This window comes from Aythya ferina, assembly GCF_964211825.1.
Source record: "Aythya ferina genome assembly, chromosome: 15".
Taxonomy (NCBI): domain Eukaryota; kingdom Metazoa; phylum Chordata; class Aves; order Anseriformes; family Anatidae; genus Aythya; species Aythya ferina.
In genome coordinates this window covers 915,402-934,568 of record NC_140314.1, presented here as the reverse complement: position 1 = coordinate 934,568, position 19,167 = coordinate 915,402, and the positions used below count along the sequence as shown (strand labels likewise).

Here is a 19,167-nt window from a genome sequence, read left to right as displayed (position 1 = left end):
AGCAGCTGGGAGGTTTGGTTCCATTTATTAGGAGGGAGAGGAAAAGGGCGGGCGGGGGGCGTGAGGGACACGGCGCTGTGGGGCACACGGGAGGTGACACCAGGGGGTGGCTCCGTGGGGTGGCTCCGTGAGGTGGCTCCCTGAGGCGCCGCCATTGCCGCCCCCCCCCCCCTTGGCCACCAACGGCCGCTCCGCTGGGGGGCGCGCGCAGCCCCTCGGGGAGGGCGTGGCGGCGGCGCCCACGTGACGCGGGCCGCGCGGCCGCTTTGTCATCCTGCGCTGCGTCACGTGGGGTGGGCGCGGCGTGCCGTTGCGCACGCGCAGTGCGGCGCCCGCGGCGGCCCGTGCGGTTGGCGGCCGGGAAACCCCTCGGAGGAGCGCCGAGGCGGGGGCGCCGCAGCCGCCATAGCGACCGGGCCGGGCCGGGCCGGGGGGCGCCGCCGCCGCCGCCGAGCGGGGCCGGGAGCGGAGCGCAGCGGGGCCGGGCCGAGCCGAGCAGCCGGGGGGGCGCCGCCGCGGCCCAGCTCGATCGCGAGGGCCGGAGTCGTCGCGGGGCGGGGGCGGGGGCCGGGGCCTGGCGGCGCCGCCGCCGCCATGGAGCGCTGAGGCCTCCGCCCGCCCAGCCCGGCCCAGGCCGCGCGGCCTGCCCATGGCGGAGCGGCGCGGGCCCTGAGCGCCGCCCGAGCCCAGCCGCCGCCGGCCGCCGCCGGCCCGCGCTGCCCGGCGCTGCGCAGCCCTGCCCCGCCTGGCCGCGGGGCCTCACCCGGCGTCGAGGCCGTGCCGCCGCCGTCCCGCAGCGGGCGCCGCCCGGCCCCAGCCATGTCGTGCGTGCACTACAAGTTCTCGTCCAAGCTCAACTATGACACGGTCACCTTCGACGGCCTCCACATCTCCCTGTGCGACCTCAAGCGCCAGATCATGGCCCGCGAGAAGCTGAAGGCGGCCGACTGCGACCTGCAGATCACCAACGCCCAGACCAAAGAAGGTGCGTGGGGCGCCGGGGCTCGGCCGGCTCCTGGCGGCGGGGGGCGAGCGGAGCGCCGCGGGGCCCAGCTCGGCAGCCGCGGCCCGGCTGGAGGCCGCTGCCCTGACAGCTCCGTGCGGGGCGAGGCGCGGGGGGGTGCGCGGTTGGTGGGCCCGCCTAGCGCCCAAACAAGTTTTGGGGCCGTGGGGTCCTTCCCACTCTTCTAGCTCAAACGGTAAGGGAACGCGGGAGGGCAGCTGCTCGTGGCAAACTTGCCAGATTTATTTGAAGTTTGATGGAGAAAACTGAAAGCGATAAAAATAGGGCAGATGGGTAATGCCTTTGAAGAAAAAAAGTGGGTTTGGTGACTTCCACATACTCCACCGTACTGGAAAATCGGCGTTGTGGCTGTTGTGGGAACGGCTCACTCCCAGTGTCTTCTGTTAAGAGGGTGTCTGTGACCATCAGCTTCGCAGACCTTTAAAACCATTTCACCCACAAGCGTTTGCTCTGTATGTAAACTATGCCTTGGAATTTCCTGTTAACGCAACCTGTTTTTTCATCAAAGACGCTGTCATTCAAGTGCTATTGAGCGTGGTGTCATCATTCGCTCCTTTTTTCCTGGTTCCACGTGCTAACCGTGTTAGGACACTGGCGAAGGGGCGAAGGGTGATGGCTCTAATATGGTGCTCAGTCAGTGATGAGAGAGCTTTTGTCCTGCCTGGCATGATACTTTAGCTTATAGTGGTGATCTGCCATCTTTATAAGTTTGGATACGATTAAAGACTTTGGGATGTTGCTTCTCAGAAATAAAAAGAATTCTGAAGTGTTTTCATTTCTCAAACAGTAAACTTTTTTTTTTTTTCCTGTTTGTCTTGTGCTTCTGTGATGCTTTTATAGCAAACTTTTCTTAAAAATGTGTATTAGTTTTTTTCCTTCTGCTGTTTCACAGAGTAAAATTCAAGTTGGGTAATATGTAGGTACACTGCAGTAACTGTAACTTCACCCCTAGCCTTTAAAATGATTGCACTTAAAGCTCACTGATTGTTTACAAATATTAAAAATATGTATTTTCAGGAGGATGTCTGTAAAGGGACTTAACAGCACAATGTTCAGGGGCTGTTGATGAATTTTGTTGTATTGCGTAACACGTAGGTGGATACATTTCAGAAGTCCTGATTTTATATATTTTTTTTTATAGTAGTATTGAATAAAATTGTCAGACCCTTTTGAAAAGTGTTTAATTTGTTTTAAGGGCTTTGCTACAGGAGGGTCTGGAAACTTTGTCTGCAGTTGCTAATGCGTTGTAAGTTTCACAAACACTAGGGGCTGATTGGCCAGCTGTCTGGAGTTGTAATGGTTGGGTCTGTGAGAAACGGCCTTAAAACCAGAGTGCTGGATGGTAACATTGTGATGGAGCCCAATTACTACCGGGGGGCAGGGGGGAGGCCTATTAATAAAGGGTTTTTTCTTCTTTTTAAATAGAATCCTCTGTAATAGCAAGTGAGGAGAAGAAAACAAAGTTATAGAAGGAAAAAAAAATACTACTAATTTATGCTCATAAATGTGTTATTCAATAAAGTGTTACTAATATTCTTAATATCAGTTCTACAAAGTATGTTGCCTTGTTCTCATGCCTGCCAGAATCTGGGGAAGAAAAAGTATCTGCCTCAGTAGGTTACAATGTTAAGTGCAATATTGCCTAAAGATGGAGTTAAAGCGCATCTCTTAAAGAGCATCACGCATTTAAAGGCAGTAAGATCCTAAGATGCATTGCTCTTAGACTGTTTTGTTGTTTGTTTTTTTTTTTTTAAATAAATTCTAAACTTGGTGTATTAGCAGCACAGATACTTACTGAAGTTCTTGTAAGGGTGATTTCCACTTTAAAAAAAAAAAAAAAAAAAGGAAGTTGGAAATTTCATTTCTTACTACTTGGATGGAGGTATTTAAACACATTGTTCAAAGATAAAGTTAAAAAATAAACTAAATAGGACTTCTGCCTAAATGACATGTCCGGAATTCTTACGTACGGCTGTAAAGCACTGGTTTCTTATGACTTCTGTCTGTGTAGGAGTTCTGACATGTTAAAATGATATTGGAAGGAACAAAGTGGAACTTAGAAATGGTCTGCTGCTTCAGGTGTTTGGGAATACTCTGACCTTCCAAACTGCGGTAACTGTTACTTCTCATAATGGAATTCTAGTAATGGAGGGAATGCTATTGTAAGCTGAAAGTAAATAGGAACTTAAGTATCAATGGAAAAAATATGACCTGATGAACTCTTTCAGAGGCTGGGAAGGCAAAAAGGATGGTGGGAACCCATTTCAAAAAAAAAAAAAAAGCCTGTTCTCAAGAATGAGTATTTAAACGTGACTCCTCTTCGTTTGATCTGAATTTGATCACCGTCTTTCACAATAGATATTCTCACAACATCCGCATTTTTTGTGGAAAAACTGCAAGCTTTAGAACTCCTGTTTCTTGAATAGTCTTTTTCTGCCCTAAAGCATTCTGACTCAAAAACATTTGGAGAAGGTATAAGGAAAGCATTCTTGTCTGGCAGAATACATTTTTAAAATGATTGACTCTGAACTGCTTGTGGTGAGATGAATAGTTTTAGGGAAGAACAGTGTTTTTAAAAGACTCTCTTGAACTGGGGACTTGCATGAGTTCGTTGTTGCAGCCTGCACTTGACTGCTTTAGTAATGCCCAATGTGATGTCTTAAAACTCATGCTAACTCCAAAATCACTTGATCTCGCTGCTGGTGTGCCTGCTGAAAGGTCAACAGTATGCAAACTTAGCACTTCAGATAAGACATTTAAGCAACTTTTAAACCTCGTCCTTACCTCCTTTAAACCTCGTACAAGTTTATATTGCAGTGCTAGTATCAGGGATTGCTTTGGTTACACCTCAGTGCAATTAATTCTTGGGCTGCCACGCAGTGTTATTATGCAGAGCCTTCAGAAAAGATGTGGAGTTCCCGGTTTCCCTGGTGAAGCTGAGTGTAAGTTGTGTATCTACTCAAAAACTGCTGAGGAGTTTGGACGCAGTGCCAGTCTGGGAGCCAGCTGCTTGAACTCTGCCACCAGCAGGTTTGGGATCCATCCTTCTTGGGAGTGTGGAGGCAGCTAGAATATTGTCCCTTTGCCAAGCACTTAAGGCAGGCTCAGTTGGGTCGATCTTCACCTTGTCTCCAGCATTGCTTCCACTTCCACCAGGCACAGGCTGAAGTGACACACGATGGCATTAAGGCTTCAGACACTGGTGTGGTCTGATTAATGGCTGAAAGTTTGTTAGATTTTGTCAGCTCATCCTTTCAAGACCATAATGACCCAAATGAAAGATCTGTGAGCCATTTGGGCTACTGAACTAGCTAATTTAGGAAATGATGGTGTGCCAGTGGTAGCTGAGATTGGGGATACCTATTTTGGTGGAAGCTAAACACCTAGAAATAGTAGTCCACCCCATTAGTAAGGGTGTGTTGAGGCAGGGCTTTCAGTGCCAGCTGCAGAGCTCGTTTTGCTTGCTGTAAAGTGTGCAAATGAGTGTTGATAAGAACAGAGTTAAAAATGAGATGAGGGAACGTATCTTAAGTGCTATGGAGAAAAGGCATTCTTGGGAGTTGCACTGTTTTCTGGTAGAGACAATCTTGAACGTTGCTGGTGGTTGTCATCTTTAACTCTTCAAATCCTTCCACCAAAGGTAAATTGTCTCATTACTAAGTAAAGCTGAGATGCCTAACAAAAGTGGTTTCGCCTACAGGGTTGCTTTCTGATGATGTTTTTGAAGAGCATCTGTACTTTATCCAGGTGAAAATACTTCTCTATGTAGTACTCAAAAGATGCTTTTTGCAGTCCTGTCAGACTCAACATGGTGATCAAAACAGGCCATAAAATCCAGAATGAACTTTTTAGAGTAGCTTGTTCATAGTATACATTTGATGCAAATTCTGAAAGTCTGATGGCTTTAATAATTTTATACTATTTTTGCAGGAAGGTTGCAGACATGCAGGTTTTGAATTGAGATTTCTACATAGGTATGAGGCAGCAAATCAGTTATTTTTTTTTTTAAGCTTGTTTGCCTCCATTCCTTGAAATGTTTCTTTCCCTGTCTCTTTCAAGTAGACGATCTTCTTACAAGAGATACAGCAATTTTTACACTGTTGCACCTCTTCTGCTTAATGTAACATCCATTTTGCCTTTGTTTTTGCAAGCTTTCTGTACTAATCGAATCCATATTTTTAATCACAGGTCAGGCTGACGAAAGCCCCGTAGCCAGTTGCTGGCTGGCACCATCAGTAGAACAAGTTTTGTGCCGTCAGGGAATAGGCATCAACAGAACGGTCACCTCCTGCTTTGCTGAACGCTTCTGCTCGAGCTCTGCTTGGACAAGTGTGAAAAGTGGCCTTGTTGAGCGTGATCTCACCGCTCCTTTTGCAGATGTCCCGTCACGTGGGGGGGCAGGGGTTGCAGAGTGACACTATTTTGCAGATCCTGGGGGTTGCCAAGCCCATGGGGAGCAAGCTTCTGCTGGGAGATGCCAGTTTAGTCTTAGAGCTGTTAGACCAAGCTGGCGTCTGTTAAATTCAAATTAGGCAAACAAGTTTCCAGAGACTTCGAGAATAGCTCTTCAGCTTTAGCCCTCATCCGACTTTAAAAGACATTAAGTTTTTACTTTGCATTGTTTTATTTCACTTTTATTAGAATTTCATCACCAAAATACATTCAAATAGTTAAGGCAAAGGACAAATAAATGTAGTAAAGCCTGGAACAGGGTCCTCTCACAGAAGTAACTCAGCTATTCACTCTCCTGTATATAATCACTCTTCCACAAAGTCTCTGTCACGAGCAAATTGGACAGTATTAATTGCTAAATACCAATAAGTGTCCTATACAAATAAAGTCTTTCCTGCACGAGGAATTATTGCTCTTCTGTTGATCAGTTTAAATATGTAATAAAAGCACAGATTAACATTTAAAGGAAATTCATTCTTACATCATTTTGTTCCTGGGTGGATGGAGCTTTCTTCAATGCACACAACATACAGACTGAAAGCAAGGAAATTTATGTATGCACACAAGGACAGCCTACTCAGAAGGCAAATGTTAATGCATCTCTTCTAAGGGTCAATGGATTTTCACAAACTGCTAAAACAGGACTTCTTCATCTATACCATAGACACTACAGATACGCTTGTTTGAATTGGCCTTTCTGCAAGCTTGTTTAATTTGTGAAAAAATCCCTTGGCTATAGGGGACAATAGTTTACAGACCCAGCAGACTGATAGTGGGAACAGAAACAAAGCTTATTTTCACTGTTGAGGAAGAACAGACATTTTTAAAAATGCACAAGTTTTCTAGTAAAAGCATAAGTTCTCAAAGGAAAAACGTGTCTGTTTGGAATAGTTACGGCTGTCGTAATCTGGTATGAAAGTGCAACAATTCTATTTTTTAATTATGAGCCTGAGAATAGTAGATAAAAATTTCAAAAACAGCTCCTTGTAATATCCCTTGTCTACAGTTGTGTCATGCACAAACAAAACAGTATCTCTCCTCTGTTTCTTTCAGCTGATGTCCAGGCAGATGCAGCTGGGCAAGTCAGCTGTTCTCATGTTTACAGTGTAGGAGAGGTGCCAGTTGTAACCTTCTGCAGGACTCCCAAGTTCTGCGTGCGGTACAGGCATAGCAAACTCCTATGTGCTTGTGGAGCCGCTGTTGCTTATCCTAGAGCTCTGAAGTCTTTGTCCAGTGGCTTATTTTCTAGACCAGCAAGAATGCTGGACGTGTCATCATACAGCAGGTAGAAACAGCTGCTTGGGAGCTGCAGCTCACCTGAGCTCACTCTCAGTTGCTTATCTAGGTTTCAGTATTCCTTGAACATCTCCAAAAAGTCTTATTGCAGGCCTTTCTTGACAGCTAACTTTGTAATGGTTAGGTTTTCCTTTTGAGAAGAGCTCCAGGGGTTGTTTCAGGATATATGACTTCTGTAAAAGCTCCTGTTTGCATGGATTTCCTTAGGAACTGTTTTCTCACGCAATTCTAAACTGCCGTGAAGTTCAGAGGAAGTCTGCTGTTTGGTTCCCGTGGGGAAGATCAGGAATTAGTTTCAGCTAAAAGATTTCTCAGTTTTGTGTAGAAGCATTTTGTCATCTGGAAATAGAAGTCACATTTTGATTTCAGTGTTGAAATGATTGTCTGGTAGGTGTGTTTCAGTTTAAAGGAGACTTGTCTCTAGGAAAAACATTCTGAAAAATGGAGCATAAATTGTCAAATATTCTTATTTTGTGTTTGATCACTGGGAAAACTACCCTGACGGTGTGTGACTAGATACATGGTGTCTTTGGTTTTCACACCATGGTTCTGATTCAGTCTGCAAAGGTAAGGGCTTTTAGTATTTAAAACTGTAGATCGGTTATAGGGACTGGCTGCTGATGGTGCTTCAAAATCGGCATATCTGACTTGTGGAAGTACAATAGAAAAGCCTTTCTAATAGAGAGATCTGCGTGTTTCAAGCTGACTCGGTGTCTCGGGGAGCTGGGGGGGCATCCTATGTAAAAGGTCAAAAGGTTTTCTCCTTTTCAAAAGAGCAACATGATGTGAACCAAGGTAAAGCATGGATAGCTTCAGGCACGCTGTTTTCTAAAAGCTTTTTGAAATCTGCCTTTGTAAGTCATTTTGAGTTATTTTGCTCTGCAGAAAGTGACTGGAAAGATTTCACCCCTTTGTAGTTAATTCTAGCCAGGTAATAAGCTTAAGAGGAGCTGCGCTACTTTCATTTGAGCCAATTCTGGCCTGTTTGTGAAAGCAAGCTAAAATAAAAAGCCACAAAGATTGTGTGAGAAAGTATCTAGCAATGCCAGTTTAGTTTCCACTTAAATTTAAAGCACTGAGTAGCTGAAAAGCCTGGTGGCTGTTGATTAATTAAGCTCCAAGAAATGGACAGAGTTGGCAAGTTCTCTTCTCCTGTGTTCTGTCTCAACCACTAGCAGCAGAAGTGAATTGGGTTTAGTTATCAACTCTGAAAGCAATGGCTGAAAGTTTTCAAGCTTTAGTTAAGTCCCTGTGTCGTTACAGGGCAAGCTAATTGGGCTTAAGAATTTGGTTTATGACTGTGCTGTGGTTTCTTTTTCTCTAAAACTATTATAGCCAGTTAGAAGTAAAAGCAATTTAATCAAGGACAGGAAAGAACCTCATGCATTAGCAGGGACTCCCCTTAAGTGACCTTTGAGACAATTTTGCTGTTGGTATTCAGACTAGTTAAAAAAAAAAAAAAATCACGAAACCCATGATCTTGCTGCTTATGTTTGATTATAAATGTAAAGACATTTTTTGAAGTGGACTGTTACTTCAAGACAAAGTACAGTGTCACGTGTAAAATTCCACTTTTATATCTATACAGGGGTGCTCAGAAGTGCTGTCTAATCACATATTAATGTGCATTCTTATTGCTAATCTTTTTCTGTGTTTGTGGTGTGTTTGTTTTTTTTAGAATACACAGACGATAATGCCCTGATTCCTAAGAACTCGTCAGTAATTGTTAGAAGAATCCCTATTGGAGGAGTTAAAGCTACCAGCAAAACATACGTTATGTAAGTATCCATAAAGCACTGCATTCTTTGTGAGCGTTTTCTTAACTTATTTTTTTGATTAATCTTCGTTTGTGAGAGGCATTCAGATTGTGTATTTCTTGTAAAAGCTGCTGTTAGTTTTTGTTGCAGTGGGGTAGATTTTCATATATCTGTCCCAAAATGGACTAATATTTTTAGACCTACTAGGGCATTGGGTTCAAACTCCCACAGTGGTAACTCTTAACATCCGTTCTATTGGCTTCTCAGGGGGGAGGTCATTTTCTGAGACCTGAGATCTGAACGGGTTTAGATCCTGTTTCCTCTACAAGAGGAGATCCCTTAGCATACATATTGCTCTTCTTTGTTTTACGGTTGACACAAATATGCATGGTGCTGTGAATTTATAATTTGTTCCCATTTCAGTAGAGTCTCCTTCTCAGTGTGTGAATTTCTTGCATTTTTGGTCTGGGGATGTGGCAGTATTCTTATGGCCCAAACCCGCTATTTTTGCATACTAGCAATAGAGGAAGGAGCAAGGGTTGCCATTTGGTGAGCCATGCAAACAAAAAGTCTCATACATAAGTGATTTTTGTTAGCTTCTTAAAGACAAGGGTTGTTTAAGGCAAGGGAGAAAAGAACAACATCCTTAAGTTTATTGCCTTTTGTGTCTGTACTGTGAAGGCATAGTTAAAGCTTTCCTTACTTGAAACTCAGTAAGCAGTTCAGCACGCTACCGTTCCTAGTTATCTTTCTGTTTCACCCTAAGCTGGAATCTGTGCTCCAGGTTTTCATCTGTATTCCTAGCATTCATGAAGAACAGAGAATCACATGTATTGGTTAAAATTAGACATTCAAATGCATTCCTGACTACAGGATTCGTGCTGTCGTTCATTTATTCGTACAATCCAGTTCTGCAGCAGCCACGTTAGTGTTGTTTGAATGGCTTTCTTTTCCAACCTCCTTAAAGATATGCCCCTCCACCACAACTGGTGAACGTTATTGGTTTGTGGTTTTGCTATGCCTTTTTCGTGTTGGTTCTCGATAAGTAAGGTGTACTGATGAGTTACAGTACTAACAAACAGTACAGCAGCACCCTGGTACCCATGAAGCATTTGCATGCAAAAAAGTTGAGTTTGTGTGGCTCTGCACATGAACTTAAGCACATTGCTGCTGTAAGTTGTTGTAGTGCTTTCAGGCTCTACCTAGCAATTCTAGACCCCACATTTTTGTGCTTAGAAGCATTGCCTTGTCTTAGGGCTTAATTTACATACGTATGCTTAGTGCTGTCTTGTCAGTGCATCCTCCATCTCTGGTTGGATGGCACCCTCTCCTGGTATTGTAATGCGGTTGTAAAATTAGAGGATAGATGCTGCCAGCATCAAAGATTAATTAAATACCTGTATGTGGGGATAAAGAATTGTGCTGCCATTTTAACATTGGAAATTAAGCAGGCAGATGAGCTTTCTGTCCCTAGCTGGAAATATTACAGAAACAAGTGGTGGAGTAGTTAACGTTTAGGAATTCTGAGTGTATGCTGCAACAGTGGAGAGGCCTCCAAAATACGTTAACTCCTCTTGTAGTATGTTCCTCAAGGTAAAAATATGAAGAAACCATTGTGTGGTAATCTAAAGTGTTTCCTTATAATTCCTCATCTTCAGGGAGTACACGGCTCTAACTGTGAGCCTAGTGGTTTTGTAGCAGTGGCAGGAAACACGAGCCTTTCAATTTGTACAAATTCCGCAGCAGCCTTTAATTGCCTCTGCTCATGGGACGCTAGGGATGATGTATGAATTGTTTGTTAACTATATCAGTGGTTGCATGCCTGATTCATGAGTAGCATGCAGATACAGATCAATCAGTATGTGGAATCTCGGCAAGTTTTCAAATGTGCTAAAGAAATAGTTCCTAAAATACTGTAGCATTTTCAAGATTATTTTAAAGCAAATTATGGCAATTAAGACCTTTTTTTCTGTCACAGGACTCCTAAATCGCACAAAATCCTAGAAACTGCTTTCAGGTGACATTTCTACTACTATTTTTAGTCAATGTAGCATATGTAACACGTTTAATATTTTGGCACTTTCATGGCTAAATATAGTAGATATCTGAACACAGTGCTTGGGCTTCCACAAAGAAACACAGCTCTAAAGACTATGCTGCTGTCATTTTTATTTTTTTCCTTCCTTTATCAGATGACTGGTTTTTTGTTTTGGTTTCCCACTTGTACTTCAGAGTGTCTAGACTATCACTGTTCTTTCTTAGAAATTAAAGTATTGTATCTGGTACCTAATTGTAATGCTAAGGATATACAGATTGGCTAAAGCTAGCTTCATGCTTAGAACATTGATTAAGAACACAAAACTGTAGTAGAGACTTCATATTTTTGCTCCTGATACAGCAGAGACAAAATACCTGAGGACTTGTGCTTGCACTGTTGTGTTCTGTATTTGTAAATCTTAAAATAATATTTAACAAAGTAGAAATGAGATTTTTTTAGTTGCACTGAATGTACCGAGGGAGAACAGTTTATGTATGTGAATAAATTTCTACATTCTCTAGACTACCAGAACATAATGTTACGATGCTCAGGTTTTATAACCTGTTTTCACTGCTTATATGTTGGATACAAGTGCTTTCTGTTAAATTCTGATCACCTTTATTTCTTCTTTTAGAAGTCGAACTGAACCAGTGAGTGGAACATCAAAAGCAGTATGTAAAAACACAATCTCACACTTTTTTCTACACACTGCACTTAATTATAAACAATGTAGCCTTGCATTAATTTTCCAAGTATTAACTTAATATATTTTCCAGCAAAACATAGTATATGTTGTAAATACAATGTATTTGATTCAGCATAGTAAAAACTGAGTAATGCCATCATTTGCACAGTTCTAATGTGAATATTGGTATTTGTGCCTAGTAATGCGTTGTATTTCATATTGAATATGCTAGAATATTTCCTGTATGACTTTGTGTTGTACAGATACTGTATGATCATTTTTAGATCATGTAGGTTTGAGGTTTGCACAATTGAACATGGTGCCATGTTCTACATCTGTCTGTCTATAGCTAGTAATATGTATGTTTGTATAGGTTGTTGTGTGCTTTTTGTTTCTTGCAATAAAAATGTTTGGAGTGTATTTTTTGCCATTTTCACATTGTATCACTTAGCTTTCGTTTTTAAATACTTTTTTGCCTAATGGTTTTTGAAAATGTTATCAAAAACCACTGAGAAACCATTATTGTTAAACTCGATATTGTTTCTTATTTCTGACTTGGGGGTTCAAACAAATACCAAAACCAGCATATTCCACACAATTTCTGAGGACATTTCTGTGCAGCTAAATAACTCCTTTTTGTGTCCTTAAGCACTCAAGTATTTATTCCTAAAACTGAAATTGAAGTGATATTGTTTGGGCCCCTCAGAGTACATAAATGTCTTGAAAAGATGTGAAGACATGAATTTGAATATCATTGCTACACAAAGTGGTATTCTAAAGTTCTGTGTTTGGTCCTTTTGCTTTATCTAACGAAACAGTTTAGTTTAATAGTTTGACTGCAAGCGAAAATATCTAAAACCTGGTATAAAATTTTTGGCACAAGGTTAGAGCCTGGTGCATTTGTGGGTAAACTCCATGTCATCTTTCTTAACTTTCGTCTGCACTGTATTTTTGGATCTGGGTGGCTTCAGGGTTGGATGCTGCTTTAACTTCCCAAAGGTTAAGCCTCTCTTTAGTATACCACCATTTTGAATTTCCCTTTGGAAAAGGGGGTAGCATTTTAATTCAGGCTTGAAAACACACTGTTACTCTGCTGCTAAAATATAGATAAGTACATGAGGAAATACTTGATTGGTAATGGTCTTAGATACTGATTTGCAACTTGGGTCAAATATTATGTATAACTACGGATTTCAAAATAGTTCTTACAGTATAAAAATTACTACTTGGTGTTTTTTATTTTTCATCTTTATTTTAAGTATAACTGCTTTTTCTTCACTAGAATGGTGTGAGGCATTACACTAACCCTGGATCATTGGATCTGATCACTCATTAAGCTGTTAGGATAACTTAATCTAGAAATTCATGAACTCTGTGTCTGCATTCTGTGAAGAATGCAGCCTCTGGTTCCCATGGAGTGGTGTGCAATCAACCTCAGATGAAAACCTTTTTTAAATGTAGGTCTGAAAAGACTTAAATCTGAATCTGACATCCGTAATTCTACCGCTGATTGGTTCGAATTCCTTTTTCGACATGAATGCCTCCCATTGTGAGTTCAAGTTAGTTTAACTGGCCCAGTGACCCTAGTAGTTAATGTAATGCATTTGTGTAAAGCACGTTTATAGTATTTGATCTAATTCAGATGGGTTTTTATTTCTTGAAAACAGTTATTTTCCTTTTTGTTTACTAGCATGTGTATAAACACAAATCACATGTTCATAAATAAAGTTAACATTCTTTTAGCCTTGTGTGTTCCCTGGCATGTCTGTATTACATTTTTAAGTAGCATCTGACCGTAAGCTAACATAGACGTCTCAAAAAATAAAGAGAGAAAAAAATGGGGAAAAAAAAAGTATCTGCAGTGGTGGGGGGAAGACTTAGTGTTAGTTAGAACAGATTAAAGTTCTAAAGTGGAAAAGAGAGCAAAAATATTCCCCTCTTGTTTGCTCTGATTACCTGAGTTGGGCTGTGGGTAGGCATAGGGAGGGTGGAAACCTCCTCGGAACTCTCTCCAAGTCTTACATTTGTATGGAGGTGGATGGGTACTTAGATACGAAAATTAAAGATTACTTTAAAAACACTGCAGAGTCAGGCACTCCTAGTGTTGGAAGCACAGTGAGATTTACTTCTAAAGCCAGCTCAGATCTTGGTCTAAAGTTTTTGTTTGTTTTTAAATATCTGTATTTCTGTATGTATTTCAAAGTAGAGACAGCATCTTAGTGTGGTAGGGATAAATTACTGGAAAGCTCAGCAATTACTGTTAAACAGTAATGCCTAAGCAGCAAAGTTAAAGTGAGTAAGAAAAACAAAAAGGATGCACAAAAGCTTATGGCTTGAACACTTTTTCATTGTCTTTCTCTTTTATGTTAGCTGTTATTTTATGCTTCCAAATTTGTGGTGGTGTCCTATTGTTATTACAGCCAATCAAGGAAGTGGATCCTTTTTGTTTTAGCATTAGTATTTCAACAACTGCAAGCATCTCTGTTTATCCTTAGAGTCTGCATAAACGCACAGTTGTGTCCCTTGTTTCAGCGCCACTGAACGCAACTGCGATCCTTCCTGGCAGGATTTTCAGTTTAGCTAAGATCTCAGGTTTTAGGAAACCACTATGATTTGGATATACCACACTAGCAGCAAAACTAGCCTTTTCCCTATTTTCTGTCCCAGTTTCTGCTTGCTGTTTTTTAGCTTCTGTTGAATCTTCTGTATGAAATGAGAGTTCATACATTCGGCTCGCAGATCTGTTTTCTTTCTCTGATTCTTCTGCAGGATTATCTTGGGGCTGTGTGCTAGATTCCTGGAGATTTTGTTTCTACTTCACTAATTTGAGGGACTGGCAGGACTACTTCAATGGAAACATAAAGATTAAAAAAAAATGAAATAAAAATGAAAAGAATGCAGGATCGTTGGAAGATGGCCATTGGGCAGGCTTACTCAATAGCGCATTGTTTATTTGCTGCTTTTGGTACCAGTTTGGTAGAAATGAGTGCCATCATCTCCTTTAAGAAATTAGACTGTTGCCTGCAGGCCAAACAATATTGTTTCCTAATAAAATATAAACACTAATTAACATTTTATTAATTGTTTTGTTTCGGTAACTGGTCAATACTGGACTGTTTAATATCTCATTAGATTGCTAGGCTCCAATCAATAACTTCCCCAATATTGTAGCTGCCTCTGAAAACACACAAAATGGTAGCAGTTGTGCCTCCCTTGAGAGACCTCTTTTTTCCACACGTAAAGGAGTGACATACGGAGTGTACAGCTACACGATACTGAATCAGACATCCTTGTAAACATAGCTAAGTACAAAATCTTCTGAAAAGAATGGAAGTTGAATCTTCTGGTAAGAGTTGCAGTGGAAAAAAGCTCTCTTACTCCAGATCTAGGTCTTTTCAAAGGCACAACTTAAAAATATGTTCAGATAGTAATATAGTAATGTTCATGTGCTTTCCCAAACATACAGAGAAGGAAAGATTAACTAAAACCAGTGCGTTACTGGAGTAAGGAAACATCTGCAGGTAGATATTTTTTCCCCTACAGTCTGCTAAAGCTAATGCCTCGAGTTCTTCCACCATGTTAGTAGAGGACAAGAGTGTTGGTTTTTTGGTGTTGGCTTTTTTTGGTGTTTTTTTTTTTTTTTTTTTTTTTTCCCAGGGAAGGGTTTCTAATCTCTTTTCTGATCAATTTTGTGATCTCTTGAGGAGAGCTGTTCAATTTACATTCTGAAATTTTATTCTACTTTTTTTTTTAAACAACTTATAATAAGCAGAATTTGGAATGTCTTTCTGATAATGTTAACTGGTGTAAGCTTACTGCTGCCTGTGGCATAATTCAATAATTCGTAATACTGGAAAAGGAAAGGGAGTTATTGTTTTCAGTTGTGGCAAAACTACACTTCAGTGTGGTTCTCAATAAATGCTGCAGTCCGTTGTTAGCCTGTGGCCTTAAGAGCTCCTTCCTGCAAGCTGGTCCTGTAGGTAGCTGAGGGCGAGGAGAGTGGTTGCAATAGAAAAGCAATGACAGGATTATGTTCTGAGTCCATCTTTCATTACCAGTAATACGCTTGATGCTTTCTTGCTTTTGTGTATTTAGTACTAGGCTGCTATTTGAAAACTATTTTTGATCTGATAGCAAGGAGAATACTGAATACTCACACCTTCCAAATTAATTCATAGTATGTAGTCTAATAATAAATAACGATAGAAATTAGTTTTCTCATTTTTATAGACTACTTTATCATGGTAAACACCTGAATTTCAATGATTTTAGCAAGTTTGTTTTTTTTATCTAGGCAAAGTGATGGGTTGTTTTTATGACTGCTGTTTTGGATTGGTATTTTTATTAGGGTTTTGTGGGGTGTGGTGAGTTTGGCATTTTTAAATGACGTGAGGGGCAGAGTTTATGGTTCAGAGCTAATATGCCTGTGCTTTATTTTCACAGGCAGCTACTGTGTTCACAAAAACATAACCATGTGCATTTAAAAATGATTAAACATTAAGCAATTAATTTACAAATTACACTAAAAATAAGTTTCCTGTAGTGATGCTTCTTTCTCAAATATTGTTTTTTGAAAAAAAAAACTTTTTAGCAGAAAATTGAGTTTCCTTACCCCTTTGACTTTTATGCAGCTGTGAGCATTTGACAAAATTCCCTCAGAGATACTCTTGAGCAATAGGTTGATCTCAGTTGGTTTGGTTGTTCTAGTTTCTTCTCGTTAACCATATAGACACTCTTAAACTCTTGTAGGTCTGGACTTTGTTTTGAACAAATACAAATTACACTAGGTTAAAAATGCCTCTTCCAGAGAGATACAGATGATATAGTGCAGACTTTCAGACTACAGTAGAGGTTAACTGTTGCTATGTTTTGATTGTAGAACTTGAATATGTGTTTAATTTTTTGTGAACAGATTGATGACTCTTCTGCATCTATTTCTCTGGCCCAGCTTACTAAGGTATATATATATATTCTTGTCAAATATTTACCAAAAAAAAGTGTTTGCTTCCTATTTTAAATCTTATATTGTGATCTATAGCTGGCTTACTGTTGTAATTTGAAAAAAAAAAAAAAAAAAAAAAAAAAAACTTTAATTTTTAATAAGTTAAAGTATTTATCTTAACTTTAAAATGTGTGTAAAATTTGATACTATCCTGTAAAGAGTAGTTCCCAGTTTGGGAAGATTGAAGGGGAGTACCTTATCAGCCTCAACATAATGTTGCAGTATTATTCATCTTCAAGACACAAAGAAGAAGCACTTCAGAAGCTGTTTACCGTTTTTCATACGTTTCGTTAATTTTTCGTTGGAAACTAACACAATTTTTACAGAAGAATTTAATTGGCTGTAAGTTACGGACTTTTCAGGGGGGTTTGCAACAGCCAAAATACAAACATTTCTGTAACATGGACAATTGCATGGTTATTTTTGAATTTCTAGTCTTCACAGATATAGATCCATTCTTGAATGTTGCACAGTTTCATAAGCTGTAGAATATATAGTGGGCAACACGATCTAATTTGTTTGAACACAGACTGTAATTTGTGTAAATGTACCTAATTGTTTATAGGAATATACCAATGTGTATGTGTGGCATATTAGCACGTGACCTTCTGAAATTGTTGTATTGCCGTGTTTTGCTATGAAACTGCTTGCATTTTTTGCTCAATAATGTGTAACTTTGTCTGGGAAAGCACTAGTGACTGCACTTTGGAAAAGGCTTAGTTCTAGCCAATTAAACTACCAGTCTTTAAATTCCAGAGATTAGAGGAGGCAGGGTCTAATGCAGAGTAGCTAGAGTTTGTTCTTTTGAAAAGAAAAGCTGGAGCTCACGTCCAAGAAAGAGAAGTCTTCCCACTGGTAAATTCTTCCCCTACCCACTGCAGAAATTAAATCGTATACATCTGGCCAAAAAAAAAGGAATGTAGCCACCTAAAGAAATTGGTTTCCATTAGTGCTGTCCCTAAACGTGTCCTTGGTTCTGTGAACTCATGTCAAGTTTTATTCTAAACTGAGAAACTGTCCAAGCGGTGTGCACATTTAAGTTTTCAACAAAATCCGAACATTTTAGAAAAACACAGGAACATAATGAAGCAGCTCAAAACTGTTACGTACCCTAACCTTTCAGTGCAGACTGGCTTAGCCTGGAGGCAATGTGTTAACAGTTTTCTGTTTTATTACTACTATGTATTAAATGCCATATTTGAATTTTGGTCTATTCCTAATAATGTTTTGTGGGTTTTGGATGTGTTTTGTAAACCGTTTGGGTTCAAACAAATTAGTCAAGTATTTGTAAAAGTTTTCTGTAAATGTTCATGGAAACGGTTTCATAGATGTCGATCTGGATTATGTTCATGTTGAGAAAAACTGTGTATATGAAACAACCATTTAATAAAGCGTTGAAACTAGTTGGTTGCTTTTGTGAATGAATGCATATAAAACCAAGAACATGAGTGGTTGATCTGAATGATAGGTGCTTGAAGGTTCAAATAATTTACAGTCACTCCCTTAGACCCTGCTTGTATCTGGACTAGTGTGTAAAAACCATTTTAACAAATACTGCTTAAAAATCAGCTAGCTTCAATGATTAGAAGATACAGCTGTAGATAAGGTTTCTATTACAATTTGTGTGTTAAAAGGACACAATCAACTTGAGAAACAGCCCTTCAGTATTGCTTGTAGTTCAAGCACTTGGTACAATGAATTGTGTTGGGAGGAACATGCAGCTTGGACTACGTTATGGTCCAATTTCTACTGAAAAGTCTTGCTGAGGGTTTATAAAAAGCTTGATTCCTTTTAATGCTTATGTGCCAGAAGCTGAATTTCAGCAAGCAGAAACAGCTTCGCAACAGCAAGTTGTGTGTCCTTTTAATGCTGCAAAATGTAAATATTAGTGCTTGGCATCCATGTTTCTGAATTGAATGTACAATGGATATCTTCTCCTTCAAATAGTCTGGAGCTTAAAATTGATTGAAAAATACTAGATATTGGTGGGTTTTTTTGTTGTTTTGGGGTTTTTGTTTGTGCTTACACTCAGCTTCAGTCCGCTTTGTATTGAAGAAAATTGGATTGGTTACACAAGTCTTTATGTAAGGTACAAACAGAGCCTAAGGTTTTGAGTGCCCAAGAATGCTCTCTTCAAGTAGGTTAACAGGCACATAAACATCATGTAATGGCGTAAGGACTCCCCAGAACATCTTCAGGACAAATATATTTTATATAAGCAGCTGTTTCATGCAACCTCAGCTAGAGTTGTGCTGCTCTTTACAGGATTGGATGAGTGGTGTTGTCTTTGGCTGTGTGGACTTAAATGTGTTTCTAATGTGTGTGTCAAATAATTACCTGTTAAACAGACTGCCAATCTGGCTGAAGCCAATGCTTCCGAAGAAGATAAAATAAAAGCTATGATGTCACAGTCTGGCCATGAATATGATCCAATCAAGTAAGTGTTGCTGAAGTCAAATCTGTTCTTTGAAGATTGTGAAAAATTTGTAGAGTTGTTTGCTCTAAGGGGAGATACATGCGTACCTTTATATTTTTTGTTTTTCCCAAACTTTTTTAGTTACATGAAGAAACCCTTGGGTCCACCTCCACCATCATATACTTGCTTTCGTTGTGGAAAACCTGGCCACTATATCAAGAACTGCCCAACAAATGGGGTAAGATTACAGTGGACTGCTGGTGTTACTTGGTTTTGTTTGTTTTGTTTTGTTTTTATTGTTTTTTAGTTTAGTTAGTTAATGAATACATCAACATTCATATTAAGAATCATTTTTCCTAAGGTGAAATCCAGAGATCGTAAGACAATATTACAAAGCCCTTAAAATGTAAAGGGAAAGTGGGAATTATACAACTGCCTAATTTTCCTAGGTCGTAGGCATTTAATATGTCCGTAGATTTTTTTTTCTGTGTACTTTC

General features: G+C 40.1%; 1 protein-coding gene and 1 long non-coding RNA gene across 8 annotated transcripts in view; both read left to right on the top strand.

Moving 5' to 3' along the window:
- Positions 1 to 367: 367 nt before the first annotated feature.
- Positions 368 to 19,167, top strand: part of RBBP6 (RB binding protein 6, ubiquitin ligase) — a 31,852-nt gene continuing 13,052 nt past the window's right edge. For 3 of the 7 annotated variants that reach the window (XM_084537337.1, XM_084537341.1, XM_084537336.1), the window contains exons 1-7: positions 368 to 985; positions 8,451 to 8,550; positions 10,508 to 10,546; positions 11,202 to 11,238; positions 16,165 to 16,209; positions 18,603 to 18,691; positions 18,812 to 18,908. In XM_084537337.1, the coding sequence (XP_084393463.1) occupies positions 820 to 985; positions 8,451 to 8,550; positions 10,508 to 10,546; positions 11,202 to 11,238; positions 16,165 to 16,209; positions 18,603 to 18,691; positions 18,812 to 18,908 (573 nt within the window). In that variant the 5' untranslated portion in view covers positions 368 to 819. The remainder of the gene's footprint in view (positions 986 to 8,450; positions 8,551 to 10,507; positions 10,547 to 11,201; positions 11,239 to 16,164; positions 16,210 to 18,602; positions 18,692 to 18,811; positions 18,909 to 19,167) is intronic. The other 4 variants (XM_084537342.1, XM_084537338.1, XM_084537339.1 and 1 more) reach the window with 3 other exon arrangements.
- LOC311445339 lies at positions 992 to 5,882 on the top strand. Its single transcript, XR_014698357.1, has 2 exons — positions 992 to 4,998; positions 5,213 to 5,882. It is a non-coding gene; the product is annotated as an uncharacterized lncRNA (long non-coding RNA).